General features: G+C 37.6%; 2 protein-coding genes across 2 annotated transcripts; both read right to left on the bottom strand.

Annotated features, from left to right (window-relative positions):
• Positions 1-224: 224 nt before the first annotated feature.
• On the bottom strand, positions 225-8,451 carry LOC112167957. The gene is made up of 8 exons (XM_024305067.2): positions 8,105-8,451; positions 7,777-8,023; positions 7,515-7,586; positions 6,608-7,162; positions 4,633-4,652; positions 4,295-4,541; positions 1,279-1,356; positions 225-921 (listed from the first exon to the last, which is right to left on the bottom strand). The coding sequence occupies exons 1-8, from the start codon at positions 8,122-8,124 to the stop codon at positions 364-366; spliced, it is 1,797 nt and encodes a 598-aa protein (XP_024160835.1). The 5' UTR covers positions 8,125-8,451; the 3' UTR covers positions 225-363.
• A 187-nt stretch (positions 8,452-8,638) lies between these two features.
• Positions 8,639-15,358, bottom strand: LOC112181173 (NAD-dependent malic enzyme 59 kDa isoform, mitochondrial). Its single transcript, XM_024319640.2, has 19 exons — positions 14,979-15,358; positions 14,580-14,676; positions 14,271-14,389; positions 14,011-14,178; positions 13,630-13,758; positions 13,277-13,337; positions 12,721-12,824; positions 12,556-12,639; positions 12,334-12,440; positions 12,121-12,223; positions 11,454-11,561; positions 11,236-11,301; positions 10,903-10,975; positions 10,725-10,811; positions 10,526-10,580; positions 10,370-10,441; positions 9,687-9,749; positions 9,350-9,464; positions 8,639-9,033 (listed from the first exon to the last, which is right to left on the bottom strand). Exons 1-19 carry the CDS (start codon positions 15,114-15,116, stop codon positions 8,962-8,964), a joined length of 1,821 nt encoding a protein of 606 aa, XP_024175408.1. The 5' UTR covers positions 15,117-15,358; the 3' UTR covers positions 8,639-8,961.
• Between the last annotated feature and the right edge of the window lie 1,833 nt (positions 15,359-17,191).

Below are 17,191 nucleotides of genomic sequence, written 5' to 3'. Positions count from 1 at the left end.
GGCCTAGACAATACTATTGACATGAAATATCCAAGGGGGAGTGTTGTAGTATATATGTTTATATGTCTATCTCATGTATAAAGAGGGATGCTTAAGTGTAAAGATAGGTACAGTGACTTGTATGATAAGCTTTATGCCAAAGGGGAACAAGCATGGTTATCTCTATCATCACAGCCACAATGCCACATGATAAAGCTAGAAATGGAGCTGTCATCCAAGTTGTATCATTCTTTAAGCATCTCACATCTCAATTGTATTCCTATAAATATCTCCTTGAATGAGATGAATAAACACACTTGAAAACTCCATTCTCTCTGTTTCATTTTATACTTGTCCTTAAACATTGCATAAATTAATCTTAGTTTAAAGACTTTGTACTTCAGACCGAAAAAAGAATTGGCCTGTGGGGCCATCATTATGCAGCGATGTTAAATTCACAACACTTGCAGCACCTTCTTCAACAGGCAAGACACCAGTATTGAAGTTTATATCTGTTTTGACATAGCCAGGGCAGACAGAGTTGACGAGAAAACCGGGGTACTTCTTGGCTCGAATCCTAGTATATGCATTCATTGCTGCTTTTGAGAGTATATAGCCTGACATCGCAGAAGGCCAACCCTTGCTTTCAAGTAAACTCTCCTTGAGGTCGTTTAGAAACTCTGTCAATACTTCATCTACACTCTCTTCGCTTAGGTTCTCAACATCAGTACTAAGAAGTCCTTTCACCCGATCACTTGGTATGTTCTCTAATTTCCCCATAGAGGATGAAACATTAACGATTCTTGGTGAATCAGATAGCTGAAGGAGTGGAATCAGGGCTTCAGTTGTTCTTTTAGCACCATAATAATTGATTTGCAAGCATTCTTCTGCTAACTCATAAGTTTCAGTCAACAACTTTTTGAAATCAATCTGTCCTGCTTCCTGCATGAACCAGTAAGAAAAAGACCTAAAAAAATTGATAATATCTTCTCTCTTGAACTCTCATATGCGTACTTTGCATACATGTATGTAAGGGAAAGGCATGGGGTGAACACAAATAGACCGACGTTTGGCCAAACCAAATATCAAACTACAATTTTAACATTAGTACATTGAACTAATTAATGATGCATTTAGTTGTCAATAGCTATCAATAGGATAGTATGCTGGGAAAGGAAACAGATGAACCCCACAGAGAAGCTAAGAGCAACATAATTAACCATGGTCTAGAAGCATCGCTTCATCAAAGGTGTGCCTTTTACTGTCCAGTAGTGGAACAACAAAGAAATAAGTTAATACCCTTACAGCACCAGATGCAATTGCAGCTTTAAAACCATCAACATCAACTATAGCTCCAAAAATTCCAGCATTGTTCACCTGTAAATGTTCAACAATCAAAACTTTTGTCACGCCCCGAATTTTGAATAACAAATTCAAATCCGAAACATGAATTAAACAACTACAACAAATAAATGTTCTGAATTCTTTTCTCAGTAACAACCACACCACTTACACACAAATTTCAAATCTCGAAACTTCGAGTTAATTATTACAACTCCCTCTTACAAAGTAAAATTGTAAAGCTCTAAACGAGCATAACGAACCTCACAACAGAAAATCAGAGTATCACAAGCAGCTACTCTACACAGTTCAATCACCTTCCTGATTCTCCTGTCCTGTAGGATTACCCGCTACACCGTTTGAATAGTGTACCGGGAATTGCAACAACACAAAACCCGGTAAACTTTTTGCAAAGCTCGTATGAGTAAACAAGAATGAATGGTTGATTTATTATAACACAATTCTTTTAACTCAAGTAAACAACCAACAATCTCAACATCCCCAATGAACACATCAAACAACTCACGGGACACAACAAGGAATACATTCCCACTATCCCCTAGCCTCAAATATCACCACTTTGATCCCATCCCACAAGTGTTAGAGCTCTAACTACATCATTACATGTCACCTCGGCCAAGGTTCAAGTAAACGATATACATCTCGGTTATTATTTAACCGGTGAACTTCTGACATTTCCCCTGTCCTCAGAGCACTACATCTCGGTTATTATTTAACCGGCGAACTTCGGACTTTTCCCCTGTCCTCAGAGCACTATATCTCGGTTATTATTTAACCGGCGAACTTCGGACTTTTCCCTGTCCTCAGAGCACTATATCTCGATTATTATTTAACCGGCGTACTTCGGACTTTTCCCCTGTCCTCAGAGCACTATATCTCAGTTATTATTTAACCGGCGAACTTCGGACTTTTCCCCTGTCCTCAGAGCACTATATCTCGGTTATTATTTAACCGGCGAACTTCGGACTTTTCCATTGTCCTCAGAGCACTACATTCTCCACCTCTATACATCCCACAATGTCAACCATGAATATCAACAAGAACTCATCAATCAAGATCATCACATATAAATATGGTAAGTCACATCTCAAACCATAATAATTTAATCATCTCAATTCCACACTCTTCAATGTCACACCATTCCATATATAATCACATAAATATATATATATATATATATATATATATACGTAATCACCCACTCAGGAATGACCACTAATACCAACTATAGTTCACACAAGAAAATTGTGAAATTCATTTGTATAATTAAAATCGTTTTACTTACCTATGGACCGTAGTTGATCGAGTCCGTATGATTTAAAATAAATATTTATTCCATAAATATTTTCACACAATTACAACAAAAATAAAGTAATTAAAAGTGCTCGGTTCGTAATATGAACCACGTGAGTTTTACTCACCTCTAAATTCCCGCTGCGTCTTCTTAACAGCTCAAAATACGATTCCATGAATCGTCCGCCAAATCAATCCGTCGATTACCTAATCCAATATGATCTTAGCTTAGCCAACAACTCATAAATAAATTAACGATGATCCAACGGTCGGATTGAAATTAAACGATGATCCAACGGTTGGATCGAAATTAAACGATGATCCAACGGTCGGATCCTCACAGATCGCCCTTAGGATCATCCTCCAAAATTATCACGAAGATCCAACGGTCGGATCTTCCTGAATCGTCCTTACAAACATCTCCACAAATTTATATGAAAATCCGACGGTCGGATTCTCACGAATCACCTTCCAAATCACTATTTATCAACTTTTTCTAAAATGACCTTGTAATATATCAAAACGCTCGTATGGATGCGTAGATCATCGTCCAGATAATAAAATCTCAAAATATGGTCTGACACGGCGCCACATGCGGAGGTCAGACGGCGGTCAACGTCGGCCAACCACCTCAGATGCAAAAGTTGTCAACTACAAACTTGTTCAAAATAAAGAGCTGATGAACTTTCATACCTGGAGCTAAGCGAGACTCGGTCTAGATTGTCCTAGATCGAGCTTGGAAGTTGGATTAATCTGGGCCCTCTGATCAGATTTCCAGATTCAACAAGGAACTTCGATTTTCAACGCTTGAACTTTCGCTCCACAGGTAAAATCGTGATGCAAGGCCTATATAGGGATGATCAGGAGGAGGAGGACAACCCAAAATGCCAACGATCGGTCGAGGGGACGCCGGAAAATTGATTTTCCGGCCGGGTCGGGTCTCGCATGGCTGGGGCTTCTTCGATCCAGCTCTGGGGGCGCAGCGGCGCAAGACGGTGCCGTATAGCGACAGGGCGGCTTGCGGCTATCACAGGGAGGGTCGGGTTGTGGCTGGAGGAGGAGCAACGACGCCGCTGGTGTTGGGTCAGGTCAAGCGGTTCGGCCGCGTGGGAGAGGAGAGAGAATGGAGAGTTTCGGGGGCCAAAACGAAAAATTACAATTTTTCTGTCCTTAATGACAGAATTCGAATTTTTTTGGCTATTTATAGAAAAATCCCAATTTTCAAATATTCATAACTTAATCATACGAACTCCGAATATTGCGTTCCACATATGCACGAAATCGTATCGACGAGCTCTACAACTTTCATGCAGAAAGTTCCCCCAAATTTTGTTTGTATAAAAAGTCAATTTCCAAGAGCCCCTAAATAACGTTCTTTTTCAAAAATAAAATCGTTCGAACTAATTCCACAACTTCTCCAAGCTTCGTACTCGCTCCCAAGACCGCGAAATCATTTCTAGAGAGCCCCAAAAATTAATTTGAATTTTTCGGGGCATTACAACTTTTTATGCTATTTTACCAACAAAGGAAAACAAAGCATGCTACATGTCAACCACTCAATCTAAAACATCTATATATGCGCTACTATTGGAGAAAGGTGATATTGATGAGCTCAACTCCAAAGGACAGAAACTTAACAAGAAAAGAGGTTCGATCATACCAATATATCGAGCTTCCCAAACTGAGTTTTGATGAATTGTGCTAGAGAATCAATACTAGCAGGGTCAGCCACATCAAGTTGGTGAAAAACTACTTGGCCCGAGAGGCCAGACTCTTTCAGCTTCTCAACAGCTTCAAGGCCTCTCTTCTCATCTCTAGCAGTTAACACCACAGTGATTCCAGTCGAGGCCAACTGCCTTACAGTTTCAAATCCGATTACTTTGTTTGATCCTGTCACAACTGCATACCTGGAAGGCTGGAAAACACAAGAAGCAAGTTCAGAAAGAGAGAAGAAAAAGAGGAAATTGTTACAGATGTGTAGTAGTAGTACGGTAGTACCTCATAGTTGATTCTGCCATTGATGATTAACTTGGGAGGGACTTCTGTTGTCTTTGAGATTTGGGAGAACTGAAGACTACTCTTCCGTGAAGACTTTTAAGAAAATGACGATTTGCTTGTTTTTGTGGATATGGGAACGAGGAATCAATTACTTTCTTGAAATTATTACCTTATAAACAAACCTTTTTCTTTTTTTTTTTTTGAAATTGGGTCATTATTGTGGACACAATTGCCTACGTTAACATATGAAACTTTTTGTGGTGAGGTTTAGTCTATGAAATGACGTATAACAAATCCAATTGCCTTTGACTCCATGACTTCAAACCTTAAAAATCATACACCAAATTTGACAAAAGCTCGAGCTTCAAATTTTTGGCGAGTAAAATGGTTAATTGCTATGAACTATATAAATGGTTATCCTTGTTCCCTTTCCAAAGCTTGGGCAGCATGACCCCTAGCCTGATTCCCTGAAGCTTTGAACATGAACTCCATCTCTCTCGTACAGAGACTTCAAAAGGTTCTCAATGAGCAGACTTTTCATTTTTTAGTAGAAACGTCAATAAAAAACCGGATGATATTAAAACTGAGAAGCTAATGGCAATAGACCGATTGCCAAAGAATCTACTACAAGTCAGGAAGGAAGTGACAACAAGTCATCTACTGCCTCATACTTGGGAACCACATATGGCGAGTCACATATTCCACCGTCTCCTCCTGCAACCAATAGATAAAATCCAACACAAATTCAAGAGTATTAGAATCGATCCAAATCAGCAGCGAGTTCTTTTTCTGATGAAAAGACTATAATTAAACTTGTAATAGTCTTCTGCTTGTCTTCTAGAAGAACCAACATCTTTTTGTTGTAGGAAAAAGAAGATGGCCCAAAGAACACGGCAGCTCCTCATGAGGATAACTAAAAATTAAAAAATTAAAAAAATAATCCAAACTCGGGGCTGATACCACGTGGAATTCGGTGAGCAAAAGTGTAAAGGTAAAATGTATTTCTGATTGTTTCATTTGCGGATGTAATTAACCTTGAAAAGAATCATATTAATAACATTATGATATCTGTCAATATGTCTTCCCTTGAGTGATACTGGTTCCACAGTCTCTGTTGTCAATCTGATTATCTGAGATGATTAAATTGAATCAATGTTTGATCTCAAGGATATAAGATGTGAATGGATGTGTCTCCAATTGTATTCACAGATATTTGTGATGGATGGTATATCACTTGGTTTTAGTAATCTATGGATTCTTAAACGTACCACTTTACATAGTAAGGCAACTAGATCTGTAGTAAGTTTACTTCTAGTTCTGTTAAGTTAGTTCAAGAGCTTATCGTATGCTAATGAGTCAACTAATGGATACCATGTGCAACTAAAGATACAGGTTTGATGCACAAGGAAGGGAAAAAAAATGGCAGGCTTACCAAATAAAGATTTTCATCTTGTTAGGAGTATTCAGATCAGATAGCTGATTCCAAACACTTGGCTGTCCTTGCTAGTAGTTAGTGAATACATGATTCTTTATTACTGTTCAACAAGGAACCCAAGAGACTGCTTTAACAGAGAATTTACCATTCTTGTCAAAATGCCAGACCACTATCATCTCCTCTCCATGAGACAGAGGAATAGAGAGGATTGAGGACATTTCATGTTCTGGATAAGTGTCTCAAATTAGCTCAGTATTCCAATAGCTTTTTCAAGCATAAGATCACTCACTCTTGTTTGAGAAATCCAGCAATATATGATACCATTTTTGTTCATCAACTTATTCTATTCTGCTCCCAATAGCTTGCATCATTTATGTATTCAAGAAGGAAATATCTGCAGAATTAGGACAGCAATCTCCAAGGGGCTATATATCTTCAAACTCACTAGATAACTGACTCACTGAATTTTATTAAGAAACAGCAGTTCCACATTTAATCAGTTACAACTGACATATATTTGCATAAATCAATCTTCGTTTAAAGACTTTGTACTTCAGACCGATCAAAGAATTGGCCTGTGGGGCCATCATTAGGCAGCAATGCTAAATTCACGACACTGGCAGCACCTTCTTCAACAGGCAAGATGCCAGTATTGAAGTTTATATCTGTTTTGACATAGCCAGGGCAGACAGAGTTGACGCGAAAACTGGGGTACTTCTTGGCTAGAATCCTTGTATATGCATTCATTGCTGCTTTTGAAACTGTATAGCCTGGCATCATAGAAGGCCAACCCTTGCTTTCAAGTAAATTCTCTTTGAAATCATTTAGAAACTCTGTCAGTACTTCATCTACACTCTCTTCACTTAGGTTCTCCACATCAGTACTAAGAACTCCTTTCACTCGATCACTTGGTATGTTCTTTAACTTCCCCATAGAGGATGAAACATTAACAATTCTTGGTGAATCAGATAGCTGGAGGAGTGGAATTAGTGCTTCAGCTGTTCTTTTAGCACCATAATAATTGATTTGCAAGCATTCTTCTGTTAACTCGTAAGTTTCAGTCATCAACTTTTTCCAATCAATCTGTCCTCCTTCCTGCATGGATCAGTAAGAAAAAAACATTATCTTTTACAGTCCCTTGAATTCTCAGATGATATACTTTGCACACATAATTTTTCCTTTAGAAAAAAGAATGGAATCAACCCGAATAGACCCTAGGCCAAACCAAAGATCAAACTACAATTGTCACAATAGTACATTGAACTAATGAAGCATTTAGTTGTAAATAGCTAGCTATTCAATGGAATTGTGTTATATACTCATAAACGAAACAGATGAAGCCAAAGAGGAGCTAAAAGCAACATGACTAACCAAGGTTTTGCTTTATCAATGGTGCACCTTTTAGCGTGCAGTAATGGAATAACAAAGAAATAAGTTAAAGACTCACAGCACGAGATTCAATTGCAGCTTTAAAACCATCAGCATCAACTATAACTCCACCAATTCCTGCATTGTTCACCTGTCAAAGTACAACAATCTTAAGATCTGTGCTATTTTACCAAAAAAGAAAAACAAGGCATGGTACATGTCAACCACTCAATCTAACAGTATCTAATAACGTTTTCATCAATGTGCTACTGAGATAGGCAGTATTGATGAGCTTGATTCCAAAGGACAGAAACTTTTCAAGAAATGAGCTTTGATCGTACCAAAATATCGAGTTTCCCGATCTGGGTTTTGATGAATTGTGCCAGAGAAGCAATACTAGCTGGGTCAGCCACATCAAGTTGGTGAAAGACTACCTGGCCTGAGAGGCCAGAATCTTTCAGTTTCTCAACAGCTTCAAGGCCCCTCTTCTCATCTCTAGCAGTTAACACCACTGTGATTCCCTTTGAGGCCAACTGCCTTACAGTTTCGAATCCGATTCCTTTGTTTGATCCTGTCACAACTGCATACCTGGAAAACACGAGAAGCAAGTTCAGAAAGAGAGGAGAAAAAGAAGAAACTGTGTTACAGGTGCAGAAGTAGTAGTAGTACCTCTTAGTTGATTCTGCCATTGATGAATAGATGGGAGGGGCTTCTGTTGACTTTGAGATTTGAGATAACTGAAGGCCACTCTTTCTTTATAATACCAGTAGTCCAGTAAAGGCTAAGAAAATGCTTGTTTGTACTCTCTCCCCGAGTTATATTCTACTATTTGTTGTTGTAGTACGTGGATATGGAAACGAGGAATCAAAATACTTTCTTGGACTGAATAATTACCACAAAAATAAACATTTTGTTGGACAAAATAATCAATGAGAAGTTTATTGTGGTGACGCAAATGCCCACGCTAATCTGAAACTTTCTGTGGTGAAAAATGTGGACTTGAAAATCATAATCCAAATTTGAGAAAAGCTTGAGCTTCAAATTTTTGATGAATAAAATGGTCATTTGTTATAAACTATAGATGGCTATCCTTGTTCACTTACAAAGCTTGGTAGCATTACCCGTGAAGCTTTGAACATGAACTCTATATCTCATACAGGCATCAAAAGGTTAAAAGGAGCAAGCTACGATTTGAATACTAAGTTCTCGGTAATATGTTTGTCTACCATAAATATCAATGCCAACATATTATCCAGAATAGAACAAATACATTGCACTAATAATATTTAGGTGGTAAAATTATATATCAGCCATCTATTGTTCAAACAAATGGGTTTCTTATCAGATGAGTAAGAGGGCATTATTCCTGTTTCACTCCTTTCCTTCTACTTCTCTGATCTCGTAAATTATCAATTGAGGAATTGGTACCAAGAATAAGTTGCTTGGCTGCAAAAATAGTAGAAATCTAAGTTCCAAATAGATAGCCACGAAGGAAGTGAGTCAGGTACTGCATGTGATACCAAGCCTCATTTTTCATGAACAAGAGGGCTGTAAATAGGGAACCACATATTGCGAGTCACATATTCCACAGTATCCTCCTGCAACCAATAGAAAAAATCCAAACAAATTCAAAAGTATTAGAATCGGTTCCAAATCTGCAGTGAGTCTTTTCATTTTTCTGATAAAACAGACTACAATTATACTAGCATCCCATCATCTGTCCCTTGAACTTTCCCCTCCTATGATCCCCTCATTCGCTTGGTTTCAGTAAAGTAACTATCAATGGTTGTTCTACATCATTTTTCTTGCATATGGAGTTAAATCTGATTTTGCTACACAATTTTTGCAGACTGATTTAAAGAGAGCTTCCTGTTTTAATAAACAAACTAATGAAGATCGAGTATTAATTCGTACTTTTGACATGTGCAACAGCTCTCTGGGCCCCACTTCACAATGTCCTTCAGCCAGTTCTTCTGCAACAGCGGCACGCACAACAGCAGCTCCCACCTCAGCTGTAATATCTCGAATACTGCACCATATACAACACAACAGTCGGAGGTAAAACTATCAACCAATTGCACGATCCTGCTCTCAATTTAGATTTTTTATTTAGTTTGAACCATATGGTCTGTTAAATGATTAGAATAACTTAACAATAGACTCTAGCTGCCTAATAATTTCCATGGACATAATACAGTAATTTGACGTGCTATTTTGATGAAGTAATACCACAAGGAGCTGGGAATATTACCAATCAATAGATGGATATAAGATGCCCTTTCGGATATCTTCATCTGTCATATATGAAGCAAGGCTGGACATGAGAGAATCATTGTGTCAGCAATTAATTGCAAAAAAAAGAGTTCAAGCAATATTCATAGCATTCTTATTTCTTATTGATGTGATGTATGATGCATCAAATTAATTCCTACAATGTGCATCAGTTTGTGCAACAAGATTGGGAATAGAAAAGGAACTTAACAAGACCAGAGCTAGCATTTGGAATCTTCAAGATCATTGATGTGATGTATGATGCATCAAATTAATGATGTGATGTGCATCAGTTTGTGCAACAAGATTGGGAATAGAAAAGGAACTTAACAAGACCAGAGCTAGCATTTGGAATCTTCAAGATCATTATTACATATGAAGACTTTGTGAACATGAGAAGAAGAGAAATTATGCACATCCCATAGTAGCAAGGACGAAAGGAGTAGATAACTACTTCCCAGAAGAACTATTAGCATGAAAACGTGATTGAATATGTAAGCTTACCAAAGTCAAGAAAAATTCCTACTCACTTTTGAGTACAAACTGTACCTCTTTGTTTCTGGTTTTTCAGAAAGGTGTGATTATGTTTTAAATGTATAGTTATTCCTCAGACAAATTAAACAAGCATATTTATTCCACAATTATAAAATCATATGTTCTTACCATTCAGATGCTGCTTGCAACATGCCATCAGATATCAAACGAGCACCTGAAAGAAGTGCTCCTAAACCAATCCTGAATTGAACGCAACCAAAATGCTAATTGTCAAGGTAAAGAACATAATTAATTAAACACAAAAAACAAAATGTGGGAACTAACCCTGGAAACAGGTACATGTTATTTGCTTGATTTACATGGCCTACTTTTCCATTGCCTGCCAACATGAAACAATAGCTATGGTCAAACTAACTAAACAGACAAGAAAGTAATAAGCATAATATATTTGCCTGCAACATTGCTTGAATTGCATGTTGCCAAAATTATCCATACCAGAAAGACACTGTAAGAAGGAACCTACCCAGATCAACATTCTTAAAGGGGCTTCCACTTCCAAAGACTATGTTTTCACCAGCATGCTTAAAGGCATCTTCAGCAGTGCATTCAGCTATTCCATTCATAAAGACAAACGTGTGATCAACACCAAAATCTATATGACTTGAGGAAACTGAGATTTGACAAGGCTCAGAGGAACAAACCATTCATGGTTGGATTTGACATCGCAAAAATGGCAGGTTTGATTGAATCAGATTCTCGCATTGCTTTAAGCACCTAAAATGTAAAGCCACGGAATATGATAGCTATGAGGAACTAACTCGAACAAAAGAAACAAACATATTTTCCAGAGTTCAGGCCAGACATAGACATGATGCATGGATATCAGTTGCTGACACAAGAACCAATCCAGTTCAGTAAAAGTGGCATTTAGTGGACGGACATAGGTCTTCAAACAGCACACATCCAACCAGAATCAAACCATCTTCATATAATTTAAGTGATAAGGATATTGTAAGATATAATGAAATGCTAACCTCCTCACTGAAGACACCACCGACTCCTGACAAACCAAGAAGCACATGGGGCTTGAGCTTTTTAACCTGAAGAAAATCAAGCTCTGAAACAGTTAAATCTTATTAATGGTGGTGTATAAATCTAGAAGATAATTAGCACTAGCAAAATGGTTTGATTCTCCATAAAATCTTTCTGCTTTCTCTGGTAGGGAGTTTAAATGAAGTGCTTTGAGGTTTACCACTTCAAGTAGACTAGCTCCCTCCCTAAGCCCTTCAATCTCTGCAGGATCTCTTGCAAAGGGTGCAGCCATTGGATCAAGATTTTTCCTCTCTTTTGTGACTAGACCCTACACTCAAATAGAAAAAGAAAATTAAAGAATATATATCAGTTAATTATATAGAATACAACACATAGAAAAGTAAGCAAGTAAGAGGCCAAAAGGTGTTGAGAATGCAGTTAATTATACATCCCTTTTTTCACACGAAGAGAGCGCAATATCATGAAAATGTGAGCGAATGTTTACTTCAATAAGCAATAAGTAAATAGATGACAAGATGGTCATGTCATTTTTCAGTAATTTGCTAAACATGTGCATGATCCTGCTAACATAGTGCATTACGGCTATCAATCATCACAAAAGGACTGCAAGAACTTGGAGAAAAAGGATATGACCATACATCTTTATCAAGAAGAAAAAAAGGATTTTTGGCAGCTCCACAGTTTTCTGCTATTCTTAAAACAGCATGTTTACTTCAATAAGCAATGAGTAAATAGATGACAAGATGGTCATGTCATTTTTCAGTAATTTGCTAAACATGTGCATGATCCTGATAACATAGTGCATTACGGCTATCAATCATCACAAAAGGACTGCAAGAACTTGAAGAAAAAGGATATGACCGTACATCTTTATCAAGAAGAAAAAAAGGATTTTTGGCAGCCGCTCCACTGTTTTCTGCTATTCTTAAAACAGCCTGTACAGCCATGCTAAGAACACCAAGTCCAGCACTGAAAGATGTAAAAGAGAAAAAAAGAATCAACATGGCTCCAAATGATAGGTAAAGCCAACTAATATCATAGCCCAATATATGGTTCAATACAAAAAAAATATCAATTACCTTCCAGCTCCCACAACAACTATCTTTTGGTTCACAATGTCTGCCAGTGGTCGACCTTGGGCTCTTACAGTTCCTAGTAGTCCTGCAAGTGCAACACCAGCAGTTCCCTACAAGGAATGAAGTGCAACTATCAGAGGTACTGACTGCAATTTACCAGCATTCTGAATTATATATATCTTTTAAATTCATAAAAGATAGAAAGATATCACAACTTGTGATTACCTGTATATCATCATTGAATGTGCAAAACCTTTTACGGTAACGTTGCAGTGTTTCAAAAGCCCACTTCATTTGAAAATCCTCAAACTGATAATATTAAACTCATAAGTTAATAGACAGTAGAAACCTAAATAATATGAAAAGGCAATACTTCTCAAAAACATAGACCTGCACAATGGCCTTGGGCCAACGTCTATGAACGGCTTCCATGAACTCATCAACAATTGATATGTACTCTTCTCCTTCCAACCTAGGTTGTCGAAGTCCTAAATCTATCAAACTAAAATCATGAGAAAAATGTATCCTCATGATATAAGCTAGACATTTTTTAAGCTATTAAGTCCAGTTATACAGTGCGGAAAGCGAAAAAAACAATTCAAGAATATATTGACATAAAATATAACCTAATATAATTAACAAGAGTTATGCAAAATTTAGAAAGATAAAAAAAAGAAATGAACTAGCATGATCGTGATGATTCATATTTCATGCAAATTATAACTTAAAATAGGGTACATCACCACAACATTCTTGAAGAAAAGACGGGATGGATATTCAGTATCATTATTCTGTAATCCGCATAGACTACAGTTGTATTGGATCAGATATATTGATCAGGAAGTACAATATCAACAAAAATTAAAGAAAAGAAAAAAGAAAAAGAAAGAAACATAGAAGGAATCATGCAGAAAAAGGATAGATCTTAGAGCTCCTATTTACTTACAAAGACGGTCTTTCAGTAGCTTTTCATTGTTAGTACCAACATCAAGCATAACCGGCAGTATCTGTTGGATGAGGTTAACAGGTCAGGTGATATAAAGTACCAGATGTTTATTACCAAAAGATGTGTAAAAAGTACACTCCAAAACTATTAGGCAATCAAAATCATTAGAATTTCAATGCGCATCAGCATGTACAACCTACATACAAGTAAGAATTAGCTAATTTAATGCTGGGCGTATACACACACAAATATGCATGGACAGAAACATATATAGAATGGTTGTATATTACAGACCCACAGACACAAATGTGTAGAGGTATAGAGAGAGAGAGAGAGAGAGAGAGAGAACATACTTTCTGTGGATTAATACCAGCTGCAGCAACATACATATCAAGTTTTCCTATTGGTATTCCAATTCCCTGAACTCCAAGGTCACCTAGGCCAAGAATACGACTGCCATCTGTAATGACTATCATTTCTACCTGTAACATAGAGTGGCAGTCGTATGCTGAAATCATAAATATCAAGAATTTCCCAACAAAGATACATCACAGATATGATATGCTGAGGAAACATCTTTTGTTAAACAGAGAGTTTTTGGTCCTCTATGGGAACAATAAGGTTAAGGAGTAAATACTATAAATTATTAAAGGTTTTAGGCCATTGCATATGGCCTAAAAGACATGTTCTGTGTTTTTCAAGAAGAGAAGAGAAACAAAGAGCATAGCACATACCTGATCAGCAGGCCAATTGTAGATCATAGACATCATCTCCCCTTTGTCCTTTGCACTGAAATACATTCCGCGCGGGCGTCTAAATAACCCTGAATAATTTTGGCACACTAATCCTACTGTAGGAGTGTATATGACAGGAGCAAAGTCCTGTATGTTATCTATAAGAACCTGGAACGAAAAGCAATAGAAAACCCCCATTAGATCCTAATATTATACAATGATCTTCAGTATCTACAAGCTGGAGGCAAAACCAAACTTACTCGGTAGTATAAAGTCTCATTCCTGTCATGCAGTCTATTTAAGATCCTCCACTTTGCCAAGGCAACAACACCTTCTGGTTGTCCCACAGTATTTTTCTCTAGCGACCGATACGACTCCACTGACAATTTAAATCGTAACATCATTAGATTGTAAGCCCTCTATGCAATTAGTAAACTAATTAGCCAATTTTTTGAAATCTCCTTGGAGTCATGTCAAGTACAGCGGCAAGCAATTCCTACTACATTTCTTGAAAACTGGTAAGCACCGCATTACTCAAACAATAAGTTACAGTTGGATAGATTACTTACTGAAACGAGCATACTGCTGCTCGAAAGATATGACACGCGGTGGGAGTAAACCGCGAAGTCCTAATCGATCTCTTTCAGTGAGAGGAAATCCAGTGTCCTGCTCTTGAGAACAACAAACATCCAGAACAGAGAATCAAAACTAAGCGAAAAAAAAAACCTCCAAATTCACTGTATATCATCCAATTCTCATCATCATCCACCTCACAAATTGCACTCACTCACTCACTCACACACTCAAAACCAAAACCAAAGAGACACTTCTTCTAATTCACCAAACTATGCATCATCATAAAACTAAAATCATCAAAAATTCACAACCATCACCATAATGCCTAGTTCCACGATCAAAGAAAACTACTACAAAAATCACAAACGAAAGGATTGAGATGTTGAGCGAACCTTGTTGAACCAGGGATCGTGGAGAATATCAGCGCCGCGTTTGTGAACAATACAAGGACCGGGGATCGCCGTCGACAACGGCCTCGTCGATCGGCTCAGCCGCGACGCGGCGGCGAATCGCGACACCTTCCACCACATTCTGCAAACCCTAGAATTTACGCGGAAACAAGAAAACGCAGAGTCTCTCTCAGAGCACAAGCTCCGAATCCATATACTCACTGAAGCTCAGAGATCACAGAATTGTACCAAAACGAAACAGACCAATTCTTCTCACTGACTGTGACTATATGCCCACCTATTTATAGCAATGCAATTTTTCTTTGTTACCAAAAATTAAAATATATTCTACTTTCTAAAAGCTTTTTATTTTTCAAAGTGTGTCTGTGAAAATAGAGGCAGAGACTGAAGGAGTTGAACGAAGACTCGAAGCTACGCGGAGAGGGAGAGCTGCCCGAAATATTCGGGCAGGGGCAGGGGGGAGGGAATACGGGGAAGTGCGATGGGGAGTGGTCGAGGGAAAGCTGACCGGAGGAACATCGGGCAGGAAGAGTATAAAACTATAAATGCAGAATGTGGACGTTTATTATTATTTTTTAAATTTTTTTTGGAAAGGTGGTGGTTTATGATTGGACGGTTTAATGATATTTATTATTATTATTAATGATATTTATTATTATTATTAAATACGAGTTGGAGGGAGGCAAGTGGAGGAAATTGACTAGAGGAGAAAGGGTCTGAAGTCTGAGAACTAGGGTTGGGTTAGAGTTCCACTGTTTAGGGACCACTGACAAATGGTGATCTGCATTCTTTTACTTGGATTTTGCCATGTGATCATTTTTGTTTTACTTCTTTGGGATTGAGATGGTAACTTTTGCTTTTATTTTTTACGAGAAAATACAAAAGATGAAAAATGCAAAAGGTGTTTTCGGATCATACTAGTCTAGGCAATGAGTGATCCAGCATAATGATTATGCTTGATTAATCACGTAAAGATGATTACCGACGTGTTTCTGAACTGTAATGAACTAATTATTAATGATTAGCTAAAAGGCCCTATAGTGATAAGACACGATAAATAAACAATAATATTTAACACGACTCTTCAAGTAATATGAAGAGTTGACTTATTTCAATTTTTCATTAGTCTTTAAAAATTTTCAAAATCTCAAACACGACTCTAAGTTAAACTGTAGATTAAAGTAGTAACAGATTCAAACTCGGACCTATGTCTTGTGTGTAAAGGTAAATGTTATCAAGTGAATTACCTAAAATAAAAAAAAAAAGGTGAAAATTGTGCAAGGAAGGTGAAATTTTAGATATGAAATGTTTACGGAAAAAGAGATAGACAAGCAATTTCACTCTCTTCATAACAATTATGAACTGTCAGATCAAGGGCTTTCTTGCTGTGGTGATCAGTCATGAGTCATGAGTCATGACAATCTCTAATAATGAAAATAGGTGGTAGAGCTCAAATTGGCAAAAGGCCAAAGACCCAGATGGTGAAGGTCCTTTGGTGTGAACCCCACTAGAAAGAAAGTTCATGACAACTTCATGTACTCAAGAATAAGCCCACAGGAAAAAATATCCCAGCCTAGAATTATTTGATTTTTACCCTCAATGAATGAAGCAGGCTTGTCCATTCACTTTTACTGTTGACTGCTGAGAAGAAAATCTTTTGACTAGCAGCAGTCACCTGCCCAGATAGATCGTAATAGATGAATATGGAGGCAGCAAGAATAAAGAACAAATGTGGAAGAACCTCACCTGTTGTCAATCAGAAGCTTCAGAATTCAGATGGCCAAAAACGGAATACATAACTGCCAAATGAAAAATTGAAAGGCCAGTTCCCATGAATGGAAAGTCAAGTATCTGGAATCTGATTCCATATGAGTGCTGCAACAGAAGGATTCATGGAGTTCCGCCTCCCCCCTTTCTACATCTAGGAACAAAATCTTATAACGTATCTCGGACTGCTGAGGCAAACTGGGAATGTCTATTCCTCTCCTCTCCTTTTCCATTTGTCTTGAAAAATTGGTTTAGGCTTTAGGGGGGCTGCTCGTAACTTTTTCAAGTTATTCCTATCCTTGACCTATCCTTGAGATGGTCATGCACGAGGAGGCCAACAGAGGCACAGCATACAATTCTGGGAATAAATAGGCTTTAAAATTCATTATATGCACATTATAAAGAGTGTTACTAAATGATACCCACTC

This window comes from Rosa chinensis, chromosome 1 (assembly GCF_002994745.2).
Source record: "Rosa chinensis cultivar Old Blush chromosome 1, RchiOBHm-V2, whole genome shotgun sequence".
Lineage (NCBI taxonomy): Eukaryota > Viridiplantae > Streptophyta > Magnoliopsida > Rosales > Rosaceae > Rosa > Rosa chinensis.
Note: the sequence above shows the minus strand (reverse complement) of the source record. Positions and strands in the feature narration are given on the sequence as shown.

Excerpts from the sequence above, each read along its gene's own strand:
- LOC112181173 (XM_024319640.2), bottom strand. The coding sequence starts at position 15,116 with ATGTGGTGGAAGGTGTCGCGATTCGCCGCCGCGTCGCGGCTGAGCCGA. Across the intron at positions 10,976-11,235 it reads GTGGTGTCTTCAGTGAGGAG|GTGCTTAAAGCAATGCGAGA; the intron begins GTTAGCATTTCA and ends TTTACATTTTAG. Across the intron at positions 10,812-10,902 it reads GTCAAATCCAACCATGAATG|CTGAATGCACTGCTGAAGAT; the intron begins GTTTGTTCCTCT and ends TGAATGGAATAG.
- LOC112167957 (XM_024305067.2), bottom strand. The coding sequence starts at position 8,124 with ATGGCAGAATCAACTAAGAG. Across the intron at positions 8,024-8,104 it reads ATGGCAGAATCAACTAAGAG|GTATGCAGTTGTGACAGGAT; the intron begins GTACTACTACTA and ends CGTGTTTTCCAG. Across the intron at positions 7,587-7,776 it reads TCGGGAAACTCGATATTTTG|GTGAACAATGCAGGAATTGG; the intron begins GTACGATCAAAG and ends GTACTTTGACAG.